At 43.9% G+C, this 27,615-nt stretch overlaps 1 protein-coding gene across 1 annotated transcript in view; it reads left to right on the forward strand.

Moving 5' to 3' along the window:
- The first annotated feature begins 1,440 nt into the window (after positions 1-1,440).
- LOC149451697 (adhesion G protein-coupled receptor A3-like) overlaps positions 1,441-27,615 on the forward strand; it is an 892,717-nt gene continuing 866,542 nt past the window's right edge. The window contains exon 1 of the mRNA XM_089690279.1: positions 1,441-1,778. Coding sequence (XP_089546405.1) covers positions 1,549-1,778 — 230 coding nt within the window. The 5' untranslated portion in view covers positions 1,441-1,548. The remainder of the gene's footprint in view (positions 1,779-27,615) is intronic.

The raw sequence follows: 27,615 nt of genomic DNA on the forward strand, positions 1-27,615 counted from the left end.
ATTCCAGTCGCCTAATTATCACACACACTTGTGTTAATTGCTAGCAGCAGCCTACAGATCCCAATCTTTCCTAATTTCCGGTGCGCAGGACTCTTAAATGCACCAAAAATAGTACATGTGCTACTTTAAAAACCGCACTGCAACTGGATTGCAAGGTGCTTGTGTTTGTGACCTGCGTTTAGGGTGTCACTACCTTAATATTGACAACTGCTGCAGATGGCAACTGCAGTGCGCTTTGAATGCAATGTGGGCAATGCGCACGGAATGCTGGTTCCTCACACTGCGTTCTGGTGTGAACGGAATGATCAATTTGGCATCTAAGATGAAACAAGTGGCTAAGACATTTTTCTTTAATTTACCATTATCTGAGTCTATATTTAACAAAGTGTAATTGAAAAACAGTCTCCTGATAGGTAATGTGTTTATTATATGTTATATGGATTATATCATTTTATTATATTTTATATGGATTATATCATTTTATTTTTTTTTTATATGGATTATATAATTTTATTATTTTTTTATATTTTATATGGATTATATCATTTTATTATTTTTTTATATGGATTATATCATTTTTTTATATTTTATATGGATTATATCATTTTATTATTTTTTTTATATTTTATATGGATTATATCATTTTATTTTTTTTTATATGGATTATATCATTTTATTATTTTTTTATATTTTATATGGATTATATCATTTTATTATTTTTGTATATTTTATATGGATTATATCATTTTATTTTTTTTTATATGGATTATATCATTTTATTATTTTTTTTATTTTATATGGATTATATCATTTTATTATTTTTTTATATTTTATATGGATTATATCATTTTATTATTTTTTTATATTTTATATGGATTATATCATTTTATTATTTTTTAAATATGTTTTTTTTTGTTTACAAACGTTTTTATTTATTAAGAAATAAGCTGCAAAAACAGCTTAACAGCATAAGGTATAACATACAACAGAAAAAAATGCACATCTGTAATATTCATTCCAATAAAGTACAGTTATGTAGAACATAAAAGTTAAGTACATGAACAAGGTAGGCAGGAAGGTAGGCAGAGCAATAAGGCCACCTTTTGTAAATATGTTTTAGAGTTATAATGAAATAAACTTTGTTAGAAAATCTAGATATAGAGGAAGACACTTGTATTAGGTGGTGTGTTCTGTGCCATTGCAGCCAGTATTATTCCGATGAGCAGTGTGAATAGCACATAGTCCGGCACCAATGATCTAGGATGTGGTGGGAGAGGCTAGGAGTGGGAAGGAGGGAGGAGGTGAATGGGGAATAGTGTGTAGCTGTCAGGCATAGCCTAACACACTTTTCCCTTTCCAACTTTCTCCCCTCTGCATTCTACTTATGATAAACTTCCATCCCTAGGCTGTATGTTTTCCATCCATCTGACTTCACTCCATGCACACACATCAAGCAGTCATGACTTCTGACAACTTTTCCCTTTACAAGAGAAATTAAAAAACACAATAAAAGCTCTTTTTTCCCTGGATGTGTGAGGATGCCCTAACATGGATCGTGCTCAGCTGCTGCTCTCCTGCTTGGTGCTGTCAGCCATTGTCTGGAACTTGCTGGCCAGTAGGATGTGCCCGGACCTGATCACTGACAGCTGCCTGTGCACGGTGGAGCGCTCCAAGGGACTTGGCCACCACAAAGTGCTGCTCATCAAAGTGCTGTGCAATGGAGGGGAGCTGCTGGAAACTTTGCAGCCTGCGCTACTGCCCAATCTGACAGTCAGCCTGTGAGTACACGTCTGTATTATTGAGGGCTCATTCACACGGACATTCTGCAGGAGACGCAGCTCCTTGCTGGCAGAGCTAGCAGAAAATCCTGCGTAAAATACGCGTCTAAAGAACTCGCGTTTTAGGTTTCATTCACATGGCCATAAACGTTTTACTGATCATTAGAGAGCTAAAGTTCCTGCATCAAGGATCAGTAAATAGATCCATTTGTAATGTGTAATTGTCCTGGTCGATTTTTCAATGATAGACGCATGTCCTCAAATGCAGATTTTTGGATTTTGTGTTACAGATCTGAACGCAGTGCATGTTTACGCACCTGTGTGAATGTCTCTATTGAAAACAATGCAGCTGCATTCAGATCTGTAAAAAAAAAAAGTTTGTAAATGCCATGTGCATGAGGCCTTAGGCGCATGCAATTCTTCTAGTGGTTTTACATGCATGTGCGTACACGTGTAAAATCTGCAGATATGTGCTTCCCCAGACACAGCTGTGTTCTACTTTTTTTTACAATTTTTTACATTTTTGTTTGTGTTTATGGTCTCATTGATTCCTATAGTGCTGCTGTAACTGTACACATGTAAATAAGGGAATGTTAGATGCCCATGTGAATGAGCCCTAAAAGTGCACCTAATCACTTCTTTATGTGTGTGATTCCATTAGCAGGATGAGATCTGCCCTGCAGCTGGGATTTGTAGTACCACAGAAGCTACAAGATGATGCTATGGTGCCCCTGACTCAGTGTAAGGATGCTGTAGAGCTGTTGCTAGGCAACATGAGTGCTAGGATGCAGATACAAGGCTGGGAATTACCTAGTGATAGTCTGTAGCACTTTGTACAGATTAATGGAAAGATTCAAGCTGGCCATACACTGTACAATCTCTCTATTTTTATTTTTTAATCAACTTTTATTTAACTACTTCAAGTCCGGACACTTTCACCTCCTTCCAGTCCAGGCCAATTTTCAGCTTTCAGCGCTATCACACTCTTTGAATAACAATTGTGCGGTCATGCAAGTCGGTACACAATTGAAATTTTTAGATGGATAAAACTTTCTTTTGGTGGTATGTATTCACCATTGGGATTTACATTTTTTTTGCTATATAAATGAAAGACCCAAAATTTTGAAAAAAAAAGTGTTTTTCTTATAAAATTTTGCAAATAAATAATCTTTCTTCATAAATCTTGGCCAAAATGTATTCAGCTATTTTTTGGTAAAAATAAAATATCCCAAATCAGTTTATAAATATATATGTATATATATATGCATTCTATGGATAAAGGTAAAAAAACCTTTTGTGTGTAGAAGTTCCCCCAGCCCCCCCTAATACTTACCTGAGCCCCATTACAATCCAGCATTGTGCATGAGCTCCTTGGCTCTCCAGGGACTCTCCCTCCTTATTGGCTGAGACAGCAGCGGGAGCTATTGGCCACTGAGCCAGTGAGGAGAGGGGGGGGGCAGGGACAAGCGATGGCTCTGTGTGTGAATGGACATGCAGAGCAGCGGCTTGGGAGCAAACCTGCTCAGGTACCCCCATAGCAAGCTACTTGCTGTAGGGTCACTAAGCAGGAGAAGGTACTGGCGGGGAACACGAGGAGAGGAGGATCGGGGCTGCTCTAGGTACAATCACTGCACAGAGCAGGTAAGTATGACATGTTTGTTATTTTTTTTAAATTGCCTTTAATAACACTTTAAGGTTCAACAACAAACAATACAATCTTGCAGTATGTCTTAGAAAGATTTTCCTAATTATCATTAGGTCAGCATAATACAAAATTGAATTGAGTTTATCACTTTATGAAGAGTATACTATAGTGTATGTCAATGAAAGCGCACCAGTGTGAAAGGGCCAATGTACATGCATTTCTGTGCAAGTGGTTATAAAATGCAGTTTATCAGGGAATGGGGCTTATTGAAAATAATGTATGTGAGTGTCTGTGAATTTGCTTTGGTAAAAACAGAGTCATGATTGCTGAACAGATAAAACTTCTAAATGTGTATGGCCAACTCAAAAGAGAATGGAAAAATGTTATATATTGTGATTTACAAGTCCTTAGATGAGGTGGCTGTATTAGTTTTCTTTTTTCGTATTTTTCCTTTATTTTCACCTAGTGATCCTACCAGTAACACATTTTCTGTCCTAGGATCACAACACTCACCTACCCATGCTGTATCTATAGAAGAGCAGTTAGGACTACAGAATGTTTTCCCTTTCTCCTGATCTCTGTAGCCTAGGGGTAAGGTGTTCTGTAGTCCTATTACACCTTCTGATAACAATTAAGATAATTCTACAGAGCATACAGAGCACTTATTGAACATATACACTATATTCACAAAAGTATTGGGACACCCCTCCAAATGATTGGATTCAGGTATTCCAATCATTCCATAGCCACAGGTGTATAAAATCAAGCACCTAGGCATGCAGACTGCTTCTATAAACATTTTTGAACGAATGGGTCGCTCTCAGGAGCTCAGTGAATTCAAGCGTGGTACTGTGATAGGTTACCACCTGTGCAATAAGTCCATCCATGAAATTTCCTTGTTACTAAATATTCCACAGTCAAGTGTTAGTGAAGAGCAGTGGAGACATGTTCTCTGGAGTGACGAATGACACTTCTCTGGCAATCCAATGAACAGGTCTGAGTTTGGCGGTTGCCAGAAGAACGGTACTTGCATGACTGCATTGTGCCAAGTGTAAAGTTTGGTGGAGGGGGGATTATGGTGTGGGGGTGTTTTTCAGGAGTTAGGCTTGGCCCCTTAGTTCCAGTGAATGGAACCCTTAAGGCATCAGCATACCAAGACATTTTGGACAATTTCATGCTCCCAACTTCATGGGAACAGTTTGGGGATGGCCCCTTCCTATTCCAACATGACTGCACACCAGTGCACAAACCAAGGTCCATAAAGACATGGATGAGCGAGTTTGGGGTGGAGGAACTTGACTGGCCTGCACAGAGTCCTGACCTTAACCCGATAGAACACCTTTTGGTAATGAATTAGAGCGAAGACTGCGAGCCAGACCTTCTCATCTGACATCAGTGCCTGACCTCACAAATGCGCTTCTGGAAGAATGGTCAAACATTCCCATAGACACACTCCTGAACCTTGTGGACAGCCCTTCCAGAAGAGTTAAAGCTGTTATAGCTGCAAAGGGTGGGCCAACTTAATATTGAAGCCTATGGACTAAGACTGGGAAGCCATTAAAGTTCATGTGCGTGTAAAGGCAGGCGTCCCAATACTTTTGGCAATACAGTGTATATCAAAATGCATTCTATGGTATAATAATGAACCAATAGAAAGCAAATATGAGAAGTTTATTTTACCCTTTTGATGAAACGTTAATTTGTGTTTTTTATATCTGCTTAGAGTTCCATCTTAAAGAATAGCTGAAAGCAAAACTTTTTTTTAGTTTTGGATAGAACTGTAGAACAGTTGTCAGTTTTTATCGATGTCTGTGGCCCTGTTAGGGAGATTCAATCTCTCTCCTCTTTGTCCTGTTACTGTTACCACCCAAAGTGAAGGAAAATCACAGATTTTGGGTTGCCACCAGAACAGAAATAGAAGAGAGATATTTCAATAGGGACACTAACTCTGGTAACCCTGGGGACACCCCAGGACTCCCTCACTTTGAAAGGATTTTCCTCTCACTTCCTGTTTGGCAATGATTTATGCCGAGACCCACTGATCGACTGAGCGAATGACAGAAGACAGCACAGGGCTCTGTACAGAGTGCAGCAATGTGGATGTTTTTTTTTTTCCTTGAAAAGCAGGGAGATGAAGCAGTCACATTGCTTACTAAAAGCAATACACTTCACACACATTACACATGTTAGGCACACAATTAACCCTTTGATTGCCCCAGATGCTAACCCCTTCCTTGCCATTGTCATTAGTACAGTGACAGTGTACAGTGAGGAACAGAAGTATTTGAACACCCTGCGATTTTGCAAGTTCTCCCACTTAGAAATTATGGAGGGGTCTGAAATTCACATTGTAGGTGCGTTCCCACTCTGGGAGACAGAATTAAAAAAAAAATTCAGGAAATCACATTGTATGATTTTTTTAAAGAATGTATTTGTCTTGCACTGCTGAACATAAGTATTTGAACACCTGAGAAACAACAAGAATTCTGGCTCTCAAAGACCTGTTACTGTGCCTTTAAAAAGTCCACCTCTACTCCACTCATTAATCTAACTTAGTAGTACCTGTCTGAGCTCTTTAAAGACACCTGTCCACCCCACAGTCAGTGTATATAAATAACACTTATTGGGATTATTTTTTAGCAAAGATGTAGCAGAATACATTTTGGCCTAAATTTATAAAGAAATTTGATTTTTTAAATTTTTTGTATTGAATGTGTTTTATAGCAGAAAGTAAAAAATATAGTTTTTTTTTTCCAAAATTGTCCATCCAGTGATGATCAAATGCCATTAAAATAAAGCTCTATTTATGTTAAAAAAATTATATAAATTTTGTTTGGGTACAGGATTGCATAACCACGCAATTACCAGTTAAAGTAGCACAGTGCTGAATATCAAAGTATGGCCTGATCATGCAGAGGGTAAACCTTCCCGAGCTTAAGCGGATATTGACCTTTTCATACAAGACATGCTATTATGCATACTAGCAATGTGTTTTTTTCTTAGGTATCCAGAGTCTTATTTTGGCAATAATACTTTGGGCTAAAAAAAAAAAAAAACCCTTGCAGTGGGAGCCCTTGCACTGCAAGGGTTAAAGTGACACCAAATAATGTCCATACTCCGCAAAAATAATACATACACGTCCACTACTTAATCGCCCTGTAATCTCTTTTTCATCAAAGTGTTTCTAAATCTGTTTTTCTGACTCCGTGAACTCCTGAACCTCTACTTTTCCCTCTTACTTTTGTTTGTTTGGAACAAACACTGAACGTTATTTGCGATCATGTACTCTACTTTTTACACACATCCCATAGTCCATCTCTTAAACATGGAAGGGAGGGTGGCTACGTTCCTACGTAGACTGGGACCATGCAGAATGAACATAGCCACCCTCCAACTGGAAATAAGATCACAGTATTAAGAAAAAAGGATTTTTGAGATGTGGAGGAGGCTAAGAGCAATAGAAGGGACTTTGTGGAATTAACAATACATTAAGAATACTTATATAGAATGTTTTGATTTAAACCAAAGCTTAGTATAATGTTATAGTAATTCTAAACACACTGTTTAATTTACATCATCCCTTCTCTTTATGTATATGGATGATGGCACTGTATTTATTTTAATTAAAAAAAAACATTGAAATACCTTTTTTCATAATCGATATACAGCTGTCACATGACTCAGCTCTTTCCCAGCATTTCTGCAGGAAAACATCGGCAGGAGGAGCTTCTAGCCCTACAGGTCACATGTTAAAAATAAAAAAAAATGCCTTTGGGATACAGAAGAAAAAAACATGGTTAATATGAAATACATTTTTTAAATCGACATACAAATATGTATTTGAACTCAAATCATTATTATGTTTGTGCAAAAACATGGTGTGGGCTATCTAGGGGTAGGTTCTGCCAATCACAATCTTTTGCACCCCGCCAGCCTGTGTTTATTGTTTATATGTGCTTAGAATTACAGGGAGGTGAAACCTCTATCAACCAACACATAATATCCTGCTCCCCATTGTGTAGAGCTATTTAGTGGATATGGAGGAGTTGTGATGTGTGACTGATCAGAGCACCAAGATACTTTGTTCAGGAATACAATCATATTTCAGTTGATCAGGTTATGCTTTGCATCAGACAGAGATGCAATCAATAACTTATTATCTTATCTAGCAAGCACAATCAACTTCCCTGTGTGTCCCATATCAATCACATGGGTTGTTGGCTATAGATCATTCGTTTACCCCTGAAGAAGCTGCTGAATTGCATTGAGTTCCTTCTACCCTGCACCTGTGATGAGCCTCCCTTACCTGGACCTGAGAACACCAACACATCTGTTTTGCATTTTCAGTGGACTTTCTTAACAAATGAAAGTCCTGGAAAGGGAAGCAATTGTAATTGGCTAAAGTAATTGTAAACCCTCACTTTGTAAAACAACCCATTCAGCTTAAAATAGAATTGTAAAGCAAAGCATTTGTGTATAGATATAGAAAACACTATAAGCACCTCCCCCCCCCCCTTTTTTATATGTGATTACATACCTCTATTATCAGGTGTATAAGAGCTGTAGGAGGAGAAATAACAGTAAACTGATCTTCCCAAAGAAAGGCTGTGCAGGAAGGCATGCAGTAAAAGTCTGATTATTGGAGGAGAGCAGGCTGAGTGTTATGATCCGCCAGGTGGTGCCTCAGGCTGCCAACTGACAGACCTACTCAGAGCGTGGGGTCTAAGCCCGGGCTGTGCTTTCACCAAGGCCCCTGATGGTGGGGATGGACTTGAAACAGTCCCGGGCCAGGTCACGACCTCCGAGCAGGCCCACCAGTGGCTGAGGAGACCTCCGGGGACAGGTACCGGGAGAGCCAGATGTGAAGGGATTGGCGGCCCCAGCAGGGTAGTAACGGATCGTGGGCCCGTGAGGGTAAGCGGGGTACAGAATCGGTGGGCAAAGAGTAGTCGGGTCACACGCAGGATCAGCAGGGTAAGTCAGTCCGTAGAATGGTCAGGGCAATCCGGGTCAAACACAGGAGCAGGCAGAATAGTCAGGACAATCCGGGTCAATCACAGGAGCAGGCAGCGTAGTCAGGGCAATCCGGGTCAATCACAGGAGCAGGCAGCGTAGTCAGGGCAAACCGGGTCAATCACAGGGGCAGGCAGCGTAGTCAGGGTCAATCAGGGTCACTAGACGGGTGCAGGAACTCAGAATCACAGAAAGACCTTGCGGCAAGCTGTGACAGTGCAGGGCATCTTTAAATAGTGCGCCCTGCACTGTCATTGGCCGGCTAGGACGCGCCCCTGGCTGTCATTGGACGCCTGAGGCGCGCCCGCGGCTCCTACTGCGCATGCGCGGCATCCTGTCAGCCGCGGCTCGCCGGGACCTAGTGCCTGTGTCCCGGCGTGATCTGCCGCCAATGCGCATGCGCGGGGGATGGTGCCGCGATCCTGGACTACGGAGCCGCGATCCCTGACATTGCCCCCCCCCAATGGGCACCCTCCGGGAGCCCCACTGATCTCTCCACCGCGGGTGACTACGACAAAATTCCCGGATGAGCCTGGGCGCGTGAATGTTCTGGGCGGGTTCCCATGAGTTCTCCTCAGGGCCATAACCCTTCCATTTTATCAGGAACTGTGTCTGGCCCCCCTCTTTCGGCAACTGAGGATAGTCTCCACTTCCGGATCCGGATTCACGGTCCGGGAAGGGATCCGGTCTGGATGGCTTCAGGAGAGACACATGGAACACAGGATGTATCTTGAAGGTCCGCGGAAGCTCGAGTTCGTAGGCCACCTCGTTGACTACTCGTTTTACCGGAAATGGGCCAATGTACTTGGGTCCCAGCTCCCTTGAAGGGCACAGCATCTTCAAGTTGGTTGTTGCTAGCCAAACCTGATCCCCTGGTTGAAGCAGTAATTCTCCTCTTCTCTTTCTGTCGAATGCCCTTTTACTGTCCTCTTGGGCTTTAGCGATGGCTTCCTGAATCGTCTTGTTGTTGACGGAAAAGAAGTTCAAGATGTCTTGAGACGCTGGTACCGGATTTTCAGGCATTAGATCAGGGAGGAATGTGGGGTGATACCCGTAATTGGAAAAGAATGGGGATTGACCCGTAGCTGAGTGACTCGAGTTGTTGTATGAGAATTCTGCGGAAGGCAACAACGTCAGCCTGTCATCCTGAAGGTAGGATGTGTAGCATCGTAAGTACTGTTCCAGCGTTTGGTTGGTCCTCTCGGTTTGGCCGTTGGTCTGTGGATGGTAGGCGGATGAAAGCGACAGCTTGATTCCCAGCGCTTTACATAAGGCGTTCCAGAACCTGGAGGTGAATTGGACCCCCCGATCTGACACAATATCTTCGGGAACCCCATGAAGCCTCACCACTTCCTTAATGAAGATCCGTGCCGTTTCCGGTGCCGATGGGGTCTTCTCCAGGGGCACGAAATGTGCCATCTTTGAGAAGCGGTCGACGATCACCATTATTGCTGTGTAGCCTTGGGATGGTGGGAGTTCGACCACGAAATCCATGGCTATCATTTGCCAGGCCCGCTTGGGTATGGGTAATGGACGTAACAATCCCCATGCCCTGCTCCTGGAGGGCTTGTTCCTTTGACAGGTGGGACAGGTCCGGACGTAACGCTCACAATCCTTGATCATGTCCGGCCACCAGAATGAGCGCCGTAGTAGTTCCAGAGTTTTCGTAACCCCGAAGTGACCGCCATTGGATGGTCGTGGCAGTGCCCTAGGACCAAGGTTCGCACTTCTTCTGGGACCAATAATATATATCTTAAACAGTGAAGCGCTAAATTAAATAAATAAATAAATACATATATTAGGTGCCGTCAGTGAATATAAGTGCTATAGTGTAATAATTCCTTGTAAATCACTGGAACATGCCAACCAATGGTGTATATAACTGGAAACAAAACTGAATACTTAATATATCAGTGAGAAATGCTAAATAGATATATAAATAAATATAAACACACCAGTGATGAATAATCTAATACCTCCGATAAAAACTTCTTCTCATTCACAGAAGAATATAAATAAATAAAAAGGTGCTCATTAAGTGAACAAATGATCACAAACTCAAAAAGTGAACAAGTGTATAAAAAAACTTTTCTACGTGCATATACCAAAAATGTATATACATATAACATATATATAAATAAATAAAGTCCATGCAGGTGTAGCTTGTGAAAAAACGTGGTCTTCACTTCTAGTGCGCACACACACACAAATCCTCAAATGGCAGCAGTGCCTGCTCACCTCCCCGCACTGACCCTCAAGGGGCCAAAAGGCTACTTAATCTCCTCTATGGCCAATCTTTCTCCTTCGGTAGCTCAGCAGGGGATCACAGGGTCTCCACTTCTCCTCCACTCATACGTCTGATCATGTGTGCAGCACCACGGCAACAGCACATCAAACAGAGGTCAAGATGGCAGCTTCCTTGGCCTCCATAGATCCTCAGGAACACTCCTCCTGTGTCTGTGAATGGAATTTCCAGGATCACTTTTTGAGTTTGTGATCATTTGTTCACTTAATGAGCACCTTTTTATTTATTTATATTCTTCTGTGAATGAGAAGACGTTTTTATCGGAGGTATTAGATTATTCATCACTGGTGTGTTTATATTTATTTATATATCTATTTAGCATTTCTCACTGATATATTAAGTATTCAGTTTTGTTTCCAGTTATATACACCATTGGTTGGCATGTTCCAGTGATTTACAAGGAATTATTACACTATAGCACTTATATTCACTGACGGCACCTAATATATGTATTTATTTATTTATTTAATTTAGCGCTTCACTGTTTAAGATATATATTATTGGTTACTGAATGGTTAAGTTTTAAGTGACAGCAGCTGTTTCAGATAGGGATTGTGCCTATATTGAGCGCAGGAGGATACTCTAATACTGACTTCTTCTGGGACCATGATCCGGTCTTCCTTCCAAAACAGCCCACCGTGGCTCTGGAGGGGTGACCCAGACGGAACTGGTAGTCCTGCAGAAGCATCGAGAAGCCGGGAGCGAAGTTCCGTTTGTAGAGCGAGGAAGCTTCCAGAAGGTAGGATGGTGTCTGGTACCACGGCGTCGTCGGGGTCCTCAAACATGCGGGACAGAGCGTCTGGGTTTGTATTCTTAGTACCGGGTCGGTACGTTATATGGAATGTGAATCGAGAAAAGAAAAGAGCCCATCTCGCTTGGCGCGGTCTGAGTCGTTTAGCCGTTCTTAAATATTCAAGGTTTTTGTGATCTGTGAATATTAGGATTGGGTGCGTGGCTCCTTCCAGTAAATACCTCCATTCTTCTAGAGCGGCTTTAATGGCCAGGAGTAGAGATGAGCGAATCGAACTAGGCGAACCGGAATTCGAGTCGAATTTCAGGAAATATTCGATTCGTGTCGAAACCGAAATTTTGCCTACTTCGGGTGCGCGAATCGAACATTTCCCGATCAGCCGGCAAAAGTGTCCCTGCAGTGAGCTCCGCTATTTCTGACAGTTCTCTGACAGAAGGAACACATGTTTAGCGGTTGAAACATTGTATCTATTAGTTTACATTTAGGATACAGATGTTTCAACCACTGTACATGTGAAGAAGTTGTGAGAGAACTGTCAGAAATAGAGGAACTCTGCACATACACTTTTTGCCGGCTTGGAATTATTCTTCTTTTCATCCTACTTCTTCTTCTTCTTCATCCTCAGAAGAAGAGGATGAGGATGAGGATGAAGAAGAAGAAGAAGAAGAAGAAGAAGAAGAAGAAGTAGGATGAAAAGAAGAATAATTCCAAGCCGGCAAAAAGTGTATGTGCAGAGTTCCTCTATTTCTGACAGTTCTCTCACAGCTTCTTCACATGTACAGCGGTTGAAACATCTGTATCCTAAATGGAAACTAATAGATACAATTTGTATCTATTAGTTTCCATTTAGGATACAGATATTTCAACCGCTGTACATGTGAAGAAGCTGTGAGAGAACTGTCAGAAATAGAGGAACTCTGCACATACACTTTTTGCCGGCTTGGAATTATTCTTCTTTTCATTCTTCTTCTTCTTCCTCATCCTCATCCTCATCCTCATCCTCTTCTTCTGAGGATGAGGATGAAGAAGAAGAAGAAGAAGAAGTAGGATGAAAAGAAGAATAATTCCAAGCCGGCAAAAAGTGTATGTGCAGAGTTCCTCTATTCTGCAGATACACTTAGAGGAGCTCTGCAGATACACTTAGAGGAGCTCTGCACATACACTTTTTGCCGGCTTGGAATTAATCTTATTTTCATCCTACTTCTTCTTCTTCTTCTTCTTCTTCTTCATCCTCATCCTCAGAAGAAGAAGAGGATGAGGATGAGGATGAAGAAGAAGAAGAAGAAGTAGGATGAAAATAAGAATAATTCCAAACCGGAAAAAAGTGTATGTGCAGAGCTCCTCTAAGTGTATCTGCAGAGCTCCTCTAAGTGTATCTGCAGAATAGAGGAACTCTGCACATACACTTTTTGCCGGAAACCGCTGTATGGAGTGAATGTCCCAGAACTGTCAGAAATAGACTATTTATGACAGTTCTGGGACATTCACTGCATACAGCTGTTTTAACCGCTGTATGGAGGGAATGTCATGGAACTGTCAGAAATAGACTATTAATGACAGTTCTGGGACTGTCCTTCAATGCAGCGGTTGAAACATTGTATGTATTTGTTTCCATAAATGGATCCATTTATGGAAACAAATACATACAATGTTTCAACCGCTGCATGGAAGGACAGTCCCAGAACTGTCATTAATAGTCTATTTCTGACAGTTCCATGACATTCCCTCCATACAGCGGTTAAAACAGCTGTATGGAGTGAATGTCCCAGATCTATCAGAAATAGACTATTTATGACAGTTCTGGGACATTCACTGCATACAGCTGTTTTAACCGCTGTATGGAGGGAATGTCATGGAACTGTCAGAAATAGACTATTAATGACAGTTCTGGGACTGTCCTTCCATGCAGCGGTTGAAACATTGTATGTATTTGTTTCCATAAATGGATCCATTTATGGAAACAAATACATACAATGTTTCAACCGCTGTATGGAAGGACAGTCCCACAACTGTCATTAATAGTCTATTTCTGACAGTTCCATGACATTCCCTCCATACAGCGGTTAAAACAGCTGTATGGAGTGAATGTCCCAGATCTATCAGAAATAGACTATTTATGACAGTTCTGGGACATTCACTGCATACAGCTGTTTTAACCGCTGTATGGAGGGAATGTCATGGAACTGTCAGAAATAGACTATTAATGACAGTTCTGGGACTGTCCTTCAATGCAGCGGTTGAAACATTGTATGTATTTGTTTCCATAAATGGATCCATTTATGGAAACAAATACATACAATGTTTCAACCGCTGCATGGAAGGACAGTCCCAGAACTGTCATTAATAGTCTATTTCTGACAGTTCCATGACATTCCCTCCATACAGCGGTTAAAACAGCTGTATGCAGTGAATGTCCCAGATCTATCAGAAATAGACTATTTATGACAGTTCTGGGACATTCACTGCATACAGCTGTTTTAACCGCTGTATGGAGGGAATGTCATGGAACTGTCAGAAATAGACTATTAATGACAGTTCTGGGACTGTCCTTCAATGCAGCGGTTGAAACATTGTATGTATTTGTTTCCATAAATGGATCCATTTATGGAAACAAATACATACAATGTTTCAACCGCTGCATGGAAGGACAGTCCCAGAACTGTCATTAATAGTCTATTTCTGACAGTTCCATGACATTCCCTCCATACAGCGGTTAAAACAGCTGTATGGAGTGAATGTCCCAGATCTATCAGAAATAGACTATTTATGACAGTTCTGGGACATTCACTGCATACAGCTGTTTTAACCGCTGTATGGAGGGAATGTCATGGAACTGTCAGAAATAGACTATTAATGACAGTTCTGGGACTGTCCTTCCATGCAGCGGTTGAAACATTGTATGTATTTGTTTCCATAAATGGATCCATTTATGGAAACAAATACATACAATGTTTCAACCGCTGCATGGAAGGACAGTCCCGGAACTGTCATTAATAGTCTATTTCTGACAGTTCCATGACATTCCCTCCATACAGCGGTTAAAACAGCTGTATGCAGTGAATGTCCCAGATCTATCAGAAATAGACTATTTATGACAGTTCTGGGACATTCACTGCATACAGCTGTTTTAACCGCTGTATGGAGGGAATGTCATGGAACTGTCAGAAATAGACTATTAATGACAGTTCTGGGACTGTCCTTCCATGCAGCGGTTGAAACATTGTATGTATTTGTTTCCATAAATGGATCCATTTATGGAAACAAATACATACAATGTTTCAACCGCTGCATGGAAGGACAGTCCCGGAACTGTCATTAATAGTCTATTTCTGACAGTTCCATGACATTCCCTCCATACAGCGGTTAAAACAGCTGTATGCAGTGAATGTCCCAGATCTATCAGAAATAGACTATTTATGACAGTTCTGGGACATTCACTGCATACAGCTGTTTTAACCGCTGTATGGAGGGAATGTCATGGAACTGTCAGAAATAGACTATTAATGACAGTTCTGGGACTGTCCTTCCATGCAGCGGTTGAAACATTGTATGTATTTGTTTCCATAAATGGATCCATTTATGGAAACAAATACATACAATGTTTCAACCGCTGCATGGAAGGACAGTCCCAGAACTGTCATTAATAGTCTATTTCTGACAGTTCCATGACATTCCCTCCATACAGCGGTTAAAACAGCTGTATGGAGTGAATGTCCCAGATCTATCAGAAATAGACTATTTATGACAGTTCTGGGACATTCACTGCATACAGCTGTTTTAACCGCTGTATGGAGGGAATGTCATGGAACTGTCAGAAATAGACTATTAATGACAGTTCTGGGACTGTCCTTCCATGCAGCGGTTGAAACATTGTATGTATTTGTTTCCATAAATGGATCCATTTATGGAAACAAATACATACAATGTTTCAACCGCTGCATGGAAGGACAGTCCCAGAACTGTCATTAATAGTCTATTTCTGACAGTTCCATGACATTCCCTCCATACAGCGGTTAAAACAGCTGTATGGAGTGAATGTCCCAGATCTATCAGAAATAGACTATTTATGACAGTTCTGGGACATTCACTGCATACAGCTGTTTTAACCGCTGTATGGAGGGAATGTCATGGAACTGTCAGAAATAGACTATTAATGACAGTTCTGGGACTGTCCTTCCATGCAGCGGTTGAAACATTGTATGTATTTGTTTCCATAAATGGATCCATTTATGGAAACAAATACATACAATGTTTCAACCGCTGCATGGAAGGACAGTCCCAGAACTGTCATTAATAGTCTATTTCTGACAGTTCCATGACATTCCCTCCATACAGCGGTTGAAACCGCTGTATGGAGTGAATGTCCCAGAACTGTCAGAAATAGACAGAAACTGTCACAGAACTGTCCTTCTTCTCATCCTTCTCCTTCTTCTCATCCTTCTTCTCATCCTTCTTCTCATCCTTCTCCTTCTTCTCATCCTTCTCCTTCTTCTCATCCTTCTCCTTCTGCTCATCCTTCTTCTCATCCTTCTCCTTCTTCTCATCCTTCTCCTTCTCCTTCTTCTCATCCTTCTCCTTCTCCTTCTTCTCATCCTTCTCCTTCTCATCCTTCTCCTTCTCCTTCTCATCCTTCTCCTTCTTCTCATCCTTCTCCTTCTTCTCATCCTTCTCCTTCTCCTTCTTCTCATCCTTCTCCTTCTCCTTCTCATCCTTCTCCTTCTTCTCATCCTTCTCCTTCTCCTCATCCTTTTTCTTCTCATCCTTCTCCTTCTCCTTCTTCTCATCCTTCTCCTTCTTCTCATCCTTCTCCTTCTTCTCATCCTTCTCCTTCTTCTCATCCTTCTCCTTCTTCTCCTTCTTCTCATCATTCTCCTTCTTCTCATCCTTCTCCTTCTTCTCATCCTTCTCATCCTTCTTCTCATCCTTCTTCTTCTCATCCTTCTCCTTCTTCTCATCCTTCTCCTTCTCCTTCTTCTCATCCTTCTCCTTCTTCTCATCCTTCTCCTTCTTCTCATCCTTCTCCTTCTCATCCTTCTCCTTCTCCTTCTTCTCTTCCTTCTCCTTCTTCTCATCCTTCTCCTTCTTCTCATCCTTCTTCTTCTCATCCTTCTCCTCCTTCTTCTCATCCTTCTTCTCATCCTTCTTCTTCTCATCCTTCTCCTTCTTCTCATCCTTCTCCTTCTCCTTCTTCTCATCCTTCTCCTTCTTCTCATCCTTCTCCTTCTTCTCATCCTTCTCCTTCTTCTCATCCTTCTCCTTCTTCTCATCCTTCTCCTCTCCTTCTTCTCTTCCTTCTCCTTCTTATCATCCTTCTCCTTCTTCTCATCATTCTCCTTCTTCTCATCCTTCTCCTTCTTCTCATCCTTCTTCTTCTCATCCTTTTCCTTCTTCTCATCCTTCTTCTTCTCATCCTTCTTCTTCTCATCCTTCTCCTTCTTCATCCTTCTCTTTCTTCTCATCCTTCTCCTTCTCCTTCTTCTCATCCTTCTCCTTCTTCTCATCCTTCTCCTTCTCCTTCTTCCATCCTTCTCCTTATTCTCAGCCTTCTTCTTCTTCATCTTCTCTTCTCATCCTTCTCCTTCTCATCCTTCTCCTTCTTCTCATCCTTCTCCTTCTCTTCATCCTTCTCCTTCTCCTTCTTCTCATCCTTCTCCTTCTCCTTCTTCTCATCCTTCTCCTTCTCCTTCTTCTCATCCTTCTCCTTCTTCTCATCTTCTCCTTCTTCTCATCCTTCTCCTTCTCCTTCTTCTCATCCTTCTCCTTCTCCTCATCCTTTTTCTTCTCATCCTCTCCTCTTTCTTCTCCTTCCTCATCCTTCTCCTTCTTCATCCTCTCCTTCTTCTCCACCTTCTCCTTCTTCTCATCCTTCTTCTCTTCTCATCCTTCTTCTTCTCATCCTTTCCTTCTCTCTCCATCTCTTCTCATCCTTCTTCTTCTCATCCTTCTCCTTCTCATCCTTCTCTTTCTTCTCTCCTTCTCCTTCTCTTCATCTCATCCTTCTCCTTCTTCTCCTCCTTCTCCTTCTTCTCTCCTTCTCCTTATTCTCAGCCTTCATCTTCTCATCCTACTCCTTCTCATCCTTCTCCTTCTCATCCTTCTCCTTCTCCTCCTTCTCCATCTTCTCATCCTTCTCCATCTCCTTCTTCCATCCGTCTCCTTCTCCTTCTTCTCATCCTTCTCCTTCTCCTTCTTCTCATCCTTCTCCTTCTTCTCATCCTTCACCTTCTTCTCATCCTTCTCCTTCTCCTTCTCTCATCTTCTCCTTCTCCTCATCCTTTTTCTTCTCATCCTTCTCCTTCTCCTTCTTCTCATCCTTCTCCTTCTTCTCACCTTCTCCTTCTTCTCATCCTTCTCCTTCTTCTCATCCTTCTCCTTATTCTCAGCCTTCTTCTTCTCATCCTTCTCTTCTCATCCTTCTCCTTCTCATCCTTCTCCTTCTTCTCATCCTTCTCCTTCTTCTCATCCTTCTCCTTCTCCTTCTTCTCATCCTTCTCCTTCTCCTTCTTCTCATCCTTCTCCTTCTCCTTCTTCTCATCCTTCTCCTTCTTCTCATCCTTCTCCTTCTTCTCATCCTTCTCCTTCTCCTTCTTCTCATCCTTCTCCTTCTCCTCATCCTTTTTCTTCTCATCCTTCTCCTTCTCCTTCTTCTCATCCTTCTCCTTCTTCTCATCCTTCTCCTTCTTCTCATCCTTCTCCTTCTTCTCATCCTTCTCCTTCTTCTCCTTCTTCTCATCATTCTCCTTCTTCTCATCCTTCTCCTTCTTCTCATCCTTCTCATCCTTCTTCTCATCCTTCTTCTTCTCATCCTTCTCCTTCTTCTCATCCTTCTCCTTCTCCTTCTTCTCATCCTTCTCCTTCTTCTCATCCTTCTCCTTCTCATCCTTCTCCTTCTCCTTCTTCTCTTCCTTCTCCTTCTTCTCATCCTTCTCCTTCTTCTCATCCTTCTTCTTCTCATCCTTCTCCTCCTTCTTCTCATCCTTCTTCTCATCCTTCTTCTTCTCATCCTTCTCCTTCTTCTCATCCTTCTCCTTCTCCTTCTTCTCATCCTTCTCCTTCTTCTCATCCTTCTCCTTCTTCTCATCCTTCTCCTTCTTCTCATCCTTCTCCTTCTTCTCATCCTTCTCCTTCTCCTTCTTCTCTTCCTTGTCCTTCTTATCATCCTTCTCCTTCTTCTCATCATTCTCCTTCTTCTCATCCTTCTCCTTCTTCTCATCCTTCTTCTTCTCATCCTTTTCCTTCTTCTCATCCTTCTTCTTCTCATCCTTCTTCTTCTCATCCTTCTCCTTCTCATCCTTCTCTTTCTTCTCATCCTTCTCCTTCTCCTTCTTCTCATCCTTCTCCTTCTTCTCATCCTTCTCCTTCTCCTTCTTCTCATCCTTCTCCTTATTCTCAGCCTTCTTCTTATCATCCTTCTCCTTCTTCTCATCATTCTCCTTCTTCTCATCCTTCTCCTTCTTCTCATCCTTCTCCTTCTTCTCATCCTTCTCCTTCTCCTTCTTCTCATCCTTCTCCTTCTCCTTCTTCTCATCCTTCTCCTTCTCCTTCTTCTCATCCTTCTCCTTCTTCTCATCCTTCTCCTTCTTCTCACCCTTCTCCTTCTCCTTCTTCTCATCCTTCTCCTTCTCCTTCTTCTCATCCTTCTCCTTCTCCTTCTCCTTCCTCATCTCCAAGGGCATTTAAATTAAAGGTACAGTGTTCTGCACTAATTTAAAGGCTCTCTGAAGCCTAGAAACCCTTTAAATAAGTCATCTTCGTAGCGGAGAAATTCGCATCGAATCGAATTTCACACTGGAATTCGCCGAATCAGCCGAATCGAATTTTTCATTTCTTCGCTCATCTCTAGCCAGGAGCTCCCGATCTCCAATGTCATAGTTACGTTCCGCTGGTGTCAACTTCCTGGAGAAGAACGCCACAGGGTGCAGTAGTTCCTTGGTACCATTCCTTTGGGACAGAACCGCTCCTACCGCGTTTTTGGAGGCGTCCACTTCCAAAACATATGGGAGAGAAGAATCCGGATGGCAGAGAATGGGAGCAGAGGTGAACAGTTTCTTGAGCTTTTCGAATGCCATCTGAGCTTCGGGAGTCCACTTAAAGCGGACCCCTTGTTTCGTCAGTTGCGTGATCGGGGAGACCAGACCGGAGAAGTTCCTAACAAACTTTCTGTAAAAGTTAGAAAAGCCGATGAAACGCTGTACCCCCTTTTTGTCGGCGGGTATTGGCCAATCTAAGATTGCCGTGACTTTCTGGGGATCCATCGCGACCCCCGCGGAAGAGAGAACCAGTCCCAAGAACGTGATTTCGCGCTGTTCAAAACAGCACTTTTCTGCCTTAGCGTATAGCCCGTGTTGACGCAACCGTTCTAATACCCGTAACACATGACCACGATGAACCTCCAGTGAGGGGGAAAAAATTTGGATGTCATCCAAATAAACCACCACGAAAATATCGAGAAAATCATGAAAAACATTTTTGATAAAGTGCTGAAAGGTCGCCGGTGCATTACAGAGCCCAAATGGCATCACCAAATATTCGTAGTGACCGAATCTCGTACGGAACGCCGTCTTCCACTCATCCCCCTCCCTGATACGAACAAGGTTATAGGCCCCCCGCAGGTCTAATTTAGTAAATATCGTTGCCGATCTCAGTCTCTGGAGGAGCTCGGGGACTAGGGGTAAGGGATAACGATTCTTTACCGTTATTTTGTTCAGATCACGGTAGTCTATGCAGGGCCGTAACGATTTGTCCTTCTTCTCTACGAAGAACAACCCGGCCCCGGCTGGGGATGTGGATGGGCGAATAAATCCCTTCCGAAGGTTTTCGTCAATATATTCCCTCAGCACACCCGATTCCGTTTCAGACAAGGGAAAGATACGGCCGAATGAGATTTCAGATCCGGGTATGAGGTCTATGGGGCAATCGTAGGAACGGTGCGGAGGAAGAATGTCAGCTCCCCGCTTACTGAAAACGTCTAAGAAGTCATGGTAGGCCGGAGGAATAACCTGGGATAGATTGGTGTCTCCATCCAGGCACAGGAGGAACCAGGGAACCACGGATCCTGTGACGTGGCAGTGACTCAAACAATAAGGTGACCGAAATTGAATTGTTCCCTTTTCCCAGTCAATCTGGGGGTTATGGGCCCTCAGCCAAGGGAGCCCCAGAATGACTGGAAAAAGGGGGGATGTGATGGCATCCAAACGGAGGAACTCCTGGTGATGGTCTGCCATTGTGGTGAAAATGGGTGGTGTCTCCTGGTCCACCACCCCTGATTTTATACTGGACCCATCTGCCAAGAAGATGTTGAACCCCCTTTCTTTGGTCTGGAGAGGGATTTTTTGCCGGTGGGCAAAAGTCAGATCGATAAAACAACTACAGGCTCCTGAGTCAACGATTGCGGTCACCGACAATGTTCCTCCGGGGAGCTGTAAAGACACAGGAATGGCCAGGTAACTTGACTGATCATCCCTTCCTGCAGGTAAAGTAAAAGAAACGGGAGTGGACTTACTCATTTTTGCAGGACAGGAGTGCACCTGGTGACCAGCTTCCCCGCAGTAAAGACATAGGTTCTGTGATCGTCTCCTCTGACGTTCCTCGACCGATAAGTGGGAACGGGCCAGTCCCAGTTGCATGGGTTCTGAGTTGTCCCCTGTTTCCGTGCTTCGCGGATGGTTCCCTGGGGCTGGAGCTGTGTCTCTCGATGGAATCCATGCCACCCTTTGACCCTGGCTGCTCCTTTCCAGCCGACGTTCCCTTAGTCTACGGTCAATTTGAATGGCCAACTCAATCAGTTCGTCTTTGAGAGACTCAGACAGCCCGATGCGGAACTGGTGACATAAGGCCGCATCATTCCATCTGGTGTCTCCCATGCAACGCCTAAAATCGGACGCGTATGCCCTGCCGCAGAGAGTATAGGGTAGCCTCTGCGGAAGCAGCCCGCTGAGGGTCGTCATACAAAACGGCCATGGCCTGAAAGAACTCGGTCACGGAGTCAAGATGGGGGTCGTGCTTCTCCATCAGACGGTGAGCCCAATCCTGGGGCTCATCCTGAAGGAGGGAGACTATAAACCCCACCTTGACGGTCTCGGTGGTGAACGTGCGGGGCTGTAAGTCGAAGTACAGGGTGCAAGCGTTCCGGAAGGCTCGGAAGCGGCTCCGGTCACCACGGAATCGTTCCGGCAGAGGAACGCGGGGTTCAGGAGCTAGGGGTGTGGCAACCGCTCCGGATACCGGGTTAGCGGGAGGTTCTGCAGATGGAGGACTCTAAGCAGTGGGAGTCAGGGGAGCTAATGACTCCATGCGGTCCTCCAGTTGGGCGCAGCGACTGTGGAAATTCTGGAAAGCCTGGGTCAAAGTTGCCAGGTGCTGGCAAATATCCTCTAGGGACGCCAGTCCACTTCCTGGCTCTGTCATGGCCGCAAGGTACTGTTATGATCCGCCAGGTGGTGCCTCAGGCTGCCAACTGACAGACCTACTCAGAGCGTGGGGTCTAAGCCCAGGCTGTGCTTTCACCAGGGCCCCTGATGGTGGGGATGGACTTGAAACAGTCCCGGGCCAGGTCACGACCTCCGAGCAGGCCCACCAGTGGCTGAGGAGACCTCCGGGGACAGGTACCGGGAGAGCCAGATGTGAAGGGATTGGCGGCCCCAGCAGGGTAGTAACGGATCGTGGGCCCGTGAGGGTAAGCGGGGTACAGAATCGGTGGGCAAAGAGTAGTCGGGTCACACGCAGGATCAGCAGGGTAAGTCAGTCCGTAGAATGGTCAGGGCAATCCGGGTCAAACACAGGAGCAGGCAGAATAGTCAGGACAATCCGGGTCAATCACAGGAGCAGGCAGCGTAGTCAGGGCAATCCGGGTCAATCACAGGAGCAGGCAGCGTAGTCAGGGCAATCCGGGTCAATCACAGGGGCAGGCAGCGTAGTCAGGGTCAATCAGGGTCACTAGACGGGTGCAGGAACTCAGAATCACAGAAAGACCTTGCGGCAATCTGTGACAGTGCAGGGCATCTTTAAATAGTGCGCCCTGCACTGTCATTGGCCGGCTAGGACGCGCCCCCGGCTGTCATTGGACGCCTGAGGCGCGCCCGCGGCTCCTACTGCGCATGCGCGGCGTCCTGTCAGCCGCGGCTCGCCGGGACCTAGTGCCTGTGCCCCGGCGTGATCTGCCGCCAATGCGCATGCGCGGGGGACGGCGCCGCGATCCTGGACTACGGAGCCGCGATCCCTGACACTGAGCTTCCAGCACACCTAAAGAACTGACCACGCTGTTCTCTCATGCTTAGTTCAAGCAGTTTTTAATAGGAAAGCAGAGAGACTGGCAGGAACACCAGGGATTTCACAAAAAAAGAAAGCAATAAAAAGAGAACAGGATACTTTCTCATACAAGTACATGGTACAGCAGGCACATATCAGGAATATGAAATGTTAGATTGACATATTATTTAAGTAACAAGTACCAGGCTGGATCAGCAGTAACCAGAGAATTATTGACAGTATCAACAGTAGTGGATTGTAACTTTGAAATCACTGGCCAGTGGGATACTGAATACAGTCCTGCTGTATTAAGCCCTTTTCTAGAGATTCTGTATATAGACCTACAGAACACAATCCTCCGTCTACATGTTTGACCACAGAGATCAGCTACACACTTATATACACTGCTGTCTACGGGCTGATATAGCTGTTGCACAAAATACATGAACAATATATTCCAACACAACAACTACTCCTATTAGTCTCATTTCGGTTCTCAGTTCTGTAAATCTGTTTTAGTTTACTAATAGATGTGATCTCTTCATCAGCAGCTCTGATACACTTTTGTTTTTCATGAGTTGGAAGTCTTTGCATTTCATCCCATAAATCTGGCTCTGGTTTTAATGCTACGTAAGCAACATAGGACAGGCATTTGGCTTTCCTGCTTGCAGCCTCTTGTGGCCTGATTTCTTCTTTTATAGTATTTGGATTGTCTGCGCTAATTTCTATTTATGTGTCACTTTGTTGCTTATCTTCATGTAACACGTGGAATTTCCCTAAATTTGAAGTGTTTGTGTTAGGTCATGAAATTTTCAACACACTGAAGTTTCATCTGTAATTTTAGCCTTCACAAGTAAGATATCCCCTTTTATGATGGCATAACTGTCACCTTGGAAGGTTACTATATTGCCTTGTTTTGTGAACTTGCCAAAAGATTAGAGCAGGGACATACAGGATATTTTTCACAGGTATCTTTTTGGTGACACTGAGAAATAGGACAGTAAAGAAAAACATCTCCTATTCCTTCTGATTCCATTATTTGCCCATTAGCTGTGGTTATGTTTTCTGCTTTACTCTGGTCAAGGGGAATAAAAAAAAAAATTCTGACATTTGTCATGTAATCTGTAGCTCCTGAATCAACACACCATGCCTGAAAAGATGAGGTGCAACTTTTGGATTTAAAAACATATTCATTTAAAAACATATTCATCATTTAACATATTCATTATCAATTTAAAAGCAGATTTTGCAATCTGCTTTTAAATTGCCTTGTTTCTTGCACACAAAGCATTCACGAGTTTCTTGTTGGATGTTACTGTTTTCATTCATTTTTCATCTTTAAAGCAGACTCTACGATATCAATATTAATGTTTTTTGTTTTATGCTTATATTCATCCATAAGCTTGCACCATGTCAGTTCATCATCTGGACATGCATCACATGCTGTGACAAGCGTTTCATAACCTTTCTGGTAAACATCTAAGTAATAGTGCTGCAACATGAAAATCTTACATGTTTTTTTCCTATACTTCATTCAAACATTTCCAAGGTGTGCCTTATGTAATCCTGCATATCCTGGCATTTCATCAGCTTGGTTTTGTATAGCTTTCTAATCAAATACAGTTTATTGCTGAGATTCGCAATACTTTCTCCTACTGACCCAAGGCACTATGTAATTTTTTTACTCCCACTGATGCTGGGGTGTTTTCTACTACCGGCCACAGTCTGGTCCCCTAAAGTCTTGAGCACAGCAAAATGACCCTTTATTTAGAAAGTGTGGAGACCCCTGCTCTAGACAACATACACACTGAAATGGCAGGAACACTGCAGCAGTAGTACGGTCTCTGGAACAGTAACACAGTCTGTAGAACTGTAGTACTACCAGGGGCGGACTGACCATTTGGAAACGTGGGCACTGCCCGAGGGCCTGGGGTCAGTAGGGGGCCCTATAAGATGCCCCTGGTACCTTTTTCATAGGCTTTTTTGAGCTTGGGCAAGGACACAGGGGCCCCATGATCCCCTATTGCCCGGGGGTCCCATGAGTTGTCAGTCCGCCCCTGAGTACTACTCACAACCCACACCAGCAGAATCCCTTGTAGCTTTCTCCAGACAAGTGGACAGTCTTTAGAAAGGCAGCTTGCAGCAGCAGCTCTTTTAGAAAACAGTCTTGCAGTCCAGGGCTCTTGGTAGGCTCTCTCCACAGCCATGTGACCCTGACAAAGCAAGCCCCCTGGCATCTGTAGCTCCCTCTAGCATAGCAGCTCTCTCCTCCCCTTTGCAGGTCTCTCGCTCTTTGCCCTACACTGGCCACACTAAGCTCCAGGTGGCACACAACAGTGATTAAGACAGCAGCAGCTTTCAGTAATGTGCCCCAGGTCTCTAGCCACACAGGACACACACAATGACCGCTGCAGCACAAAGTGTTACTTTTCCACACATTACCACTGCCAGGTCTCCTTTTGTGTCCCCCAGTGGCTCTTTCAATTTCCCATAAGGATCCCTCCATTCTCCCAGTGATGGGTGGGGCTAAAAATGGTCAGCAGTCAATTAGAAGTCCTTCCCTAGAGCTACTAAGGGCTGGTCCACTTCAGCTGTAAGAATAGCCAATAAAGACATAGGTCATCCTTTACCCCCGGTTCACATATATGCAGCCGTGCAGGCCACATTTTGCAAGGGCACGAGAGCCCATTCATTTGAATGGACTCCCATGCCCGTGACACGCAGGGAAGCAATCCCTGCACTTCTTTGGAAAACGCAGCCCGCATGGGAACCTCGGTTCACAGTACGGTTGCGTTTTCCAGTGCGGGCAGCGTGCCATTAGAACTAATGGCACCTGCCCGCAGGTCTGCATTTCTCTGTGCGGGTGGTGCGGCTGCACTGATTTTTGTGCGGATCTGCAGCGGCACCACCCGCACAGATGTGAACCTAGGGTTACTCTCCTTGCAGCTGTCCTCCACAGGAGAGAAGAGAAAAAGTACTTGCCGCTGTGTATTTTGTCAGCACTGCTGGACAAGATGTAACCTGTTCTCGCCGGCTGTAGGTATATATGCAGCCTCCCAGCGGTTGGGCTTTAACACCGAGCGGCCATATATATGCGTCCATACAGAACGGCTTTCTGTGATGAGAGGGCACTCACTGCACGCTCCCAGCACAATAAGAAAAATGTAACACAAAGTTTCCAGTGCATACTTTTGCAGTGCTACCCCAAAAAAGATTAGCTGGGTTTCAGGCCTTTTCCCCTCGCACAGAACCCACAGCCAGGCAACAGGAATTTCCACACACTCCAAATGGCTCCAGAAAATGGTCTAGGGGTTTTGGTTTAGGTATGGGGTACATCGGATACCCAGAACGTGAGTAACTGTACATTATAAACAGCAAATGAGGACCTGCTAATGTCTCTGGCTACTCTAATCCAAACTGTAGAGCTGCAGCAGTGGGAGTTGTAATGCAGCAATATCAAAGCAACAAAGTTCCACAAACAAAGATACATTAAAGAGACAGCATTGACTGTATTGCATGGCACCTGGCTGCTCTAAGCCCTAAGCAGGGATATAGTGGGGTGCTCCTGGCTGACTTGCTCTGCACTTAAGCTGTCCCCTAGGCTCCAGTCAGGCAATGTATTGCACTTCACTGTCCTCTCTTGCCTTTGAGTGTAAGGCTGGCTTGTACTCACTCAGTCCCCCTTGAAGGCTTCTCAGCATCCAGAATAGCTGCTCTCCTGGTGCCGCTGCTGAACAGGCTGTTCCTGGCTTGGCTTGAAGTCCTCAGCTAGGCTAGAGTTGCTACCTCCCTTTAAAACCATTATACAGGTTCTGAGGCTAATTTATTGCTGATAAGGCACTAAGTGAGTTTAATTACCACCTTAATCAGCCACAGAACCTGTGTAATTATTATGTGTTCGGTTTTAAAGGGATGAGGTGGCAACCCTAAGGCAGGCCATAGATGGGCCGTTTATCGGCCAAATTGTCCGGCCAATAAACGAAAAATCGGTCGGCCCCGTTGCCGATGCTGCCACCATGACTGATAAAAATAAACGAGAAGATCTGCGAAAAACAGCCGACGGGCTGGCCCCACTATTGGCGTGAATATTGGCCGATTTTTCATGCGGACGAAAATTCGGCCAATAAACGACCCGTCTATGGCCTGCATTAGCTAAGCTTAGATGAGACTGGGCTGAGTGAAGACTTGAAGCTTCTCACTTCTCTCTCTCTCCCTTGCCATATCTTTTTCCCCAGAGGCAGAGCCCCCAGCATGGGAGTTCCTCCAGATGACTGGACCCTGGACTTAGGGTTGCCACCTCATCCCTTTAAAACCGAACACATATTAATTACACAGGCTCTGAGGCTAATTTAATGCAGATAAAGCACTAAGTGAGTTTAATTGCCACCTTAATCAGCCACAGAGCATGTGTAATTAATATGTGCCAGGCTCCTGAGCATTTATGGATTGTTTCCCCACCAGCTGGATCTTTCCTCCCCAGGGATTGGAGAAACCTTAATAAAAATTCGGCCAATAAACGACCCGTCTATGGCCTGCATTAGCTAAGCTTACATGAGACTGGGCTGAGTGAAGACTTGAAGCTTCTCACTTCTCTCTCTCTCCCTTGCCATATCTTTTTCCCCAGAGGCAGAGCCCCCAGCATGGGAGTTCCTCCAGATGACTGGACCCTGGACTTAGGGTTGCCACCTCATCCCTTTAAAACCGAACACATATTAATTACACAGGCTCTGAGGCTAATTTAATGCAGATAAAGCACTAAGTGAGTTTAATTGCCACCTTAATCAGCCACAGAGCATGTGTAATTAATATGTGCCAGGCTCCTGAGCATTTATGGATTGTTTCCCCACCAGCTGGATCTTTCCTCCCCAGGGATTGG

The sequence above is a fragment of the Staurois parvus genome, unplaced genomic scaffold (genome assembly GCF_062004578.1).
Source record: "Staurois parvus isolate SC_StPar_1 unplaced genomic scaffold, SC_StPar_1.0 ptg000525l, whole genome shotgun sequence".
NCBI lineage: Eukaryota > Metazoa > Chordata > Amphibia > Anura > Ranidae > Staurois > Staurois parvus.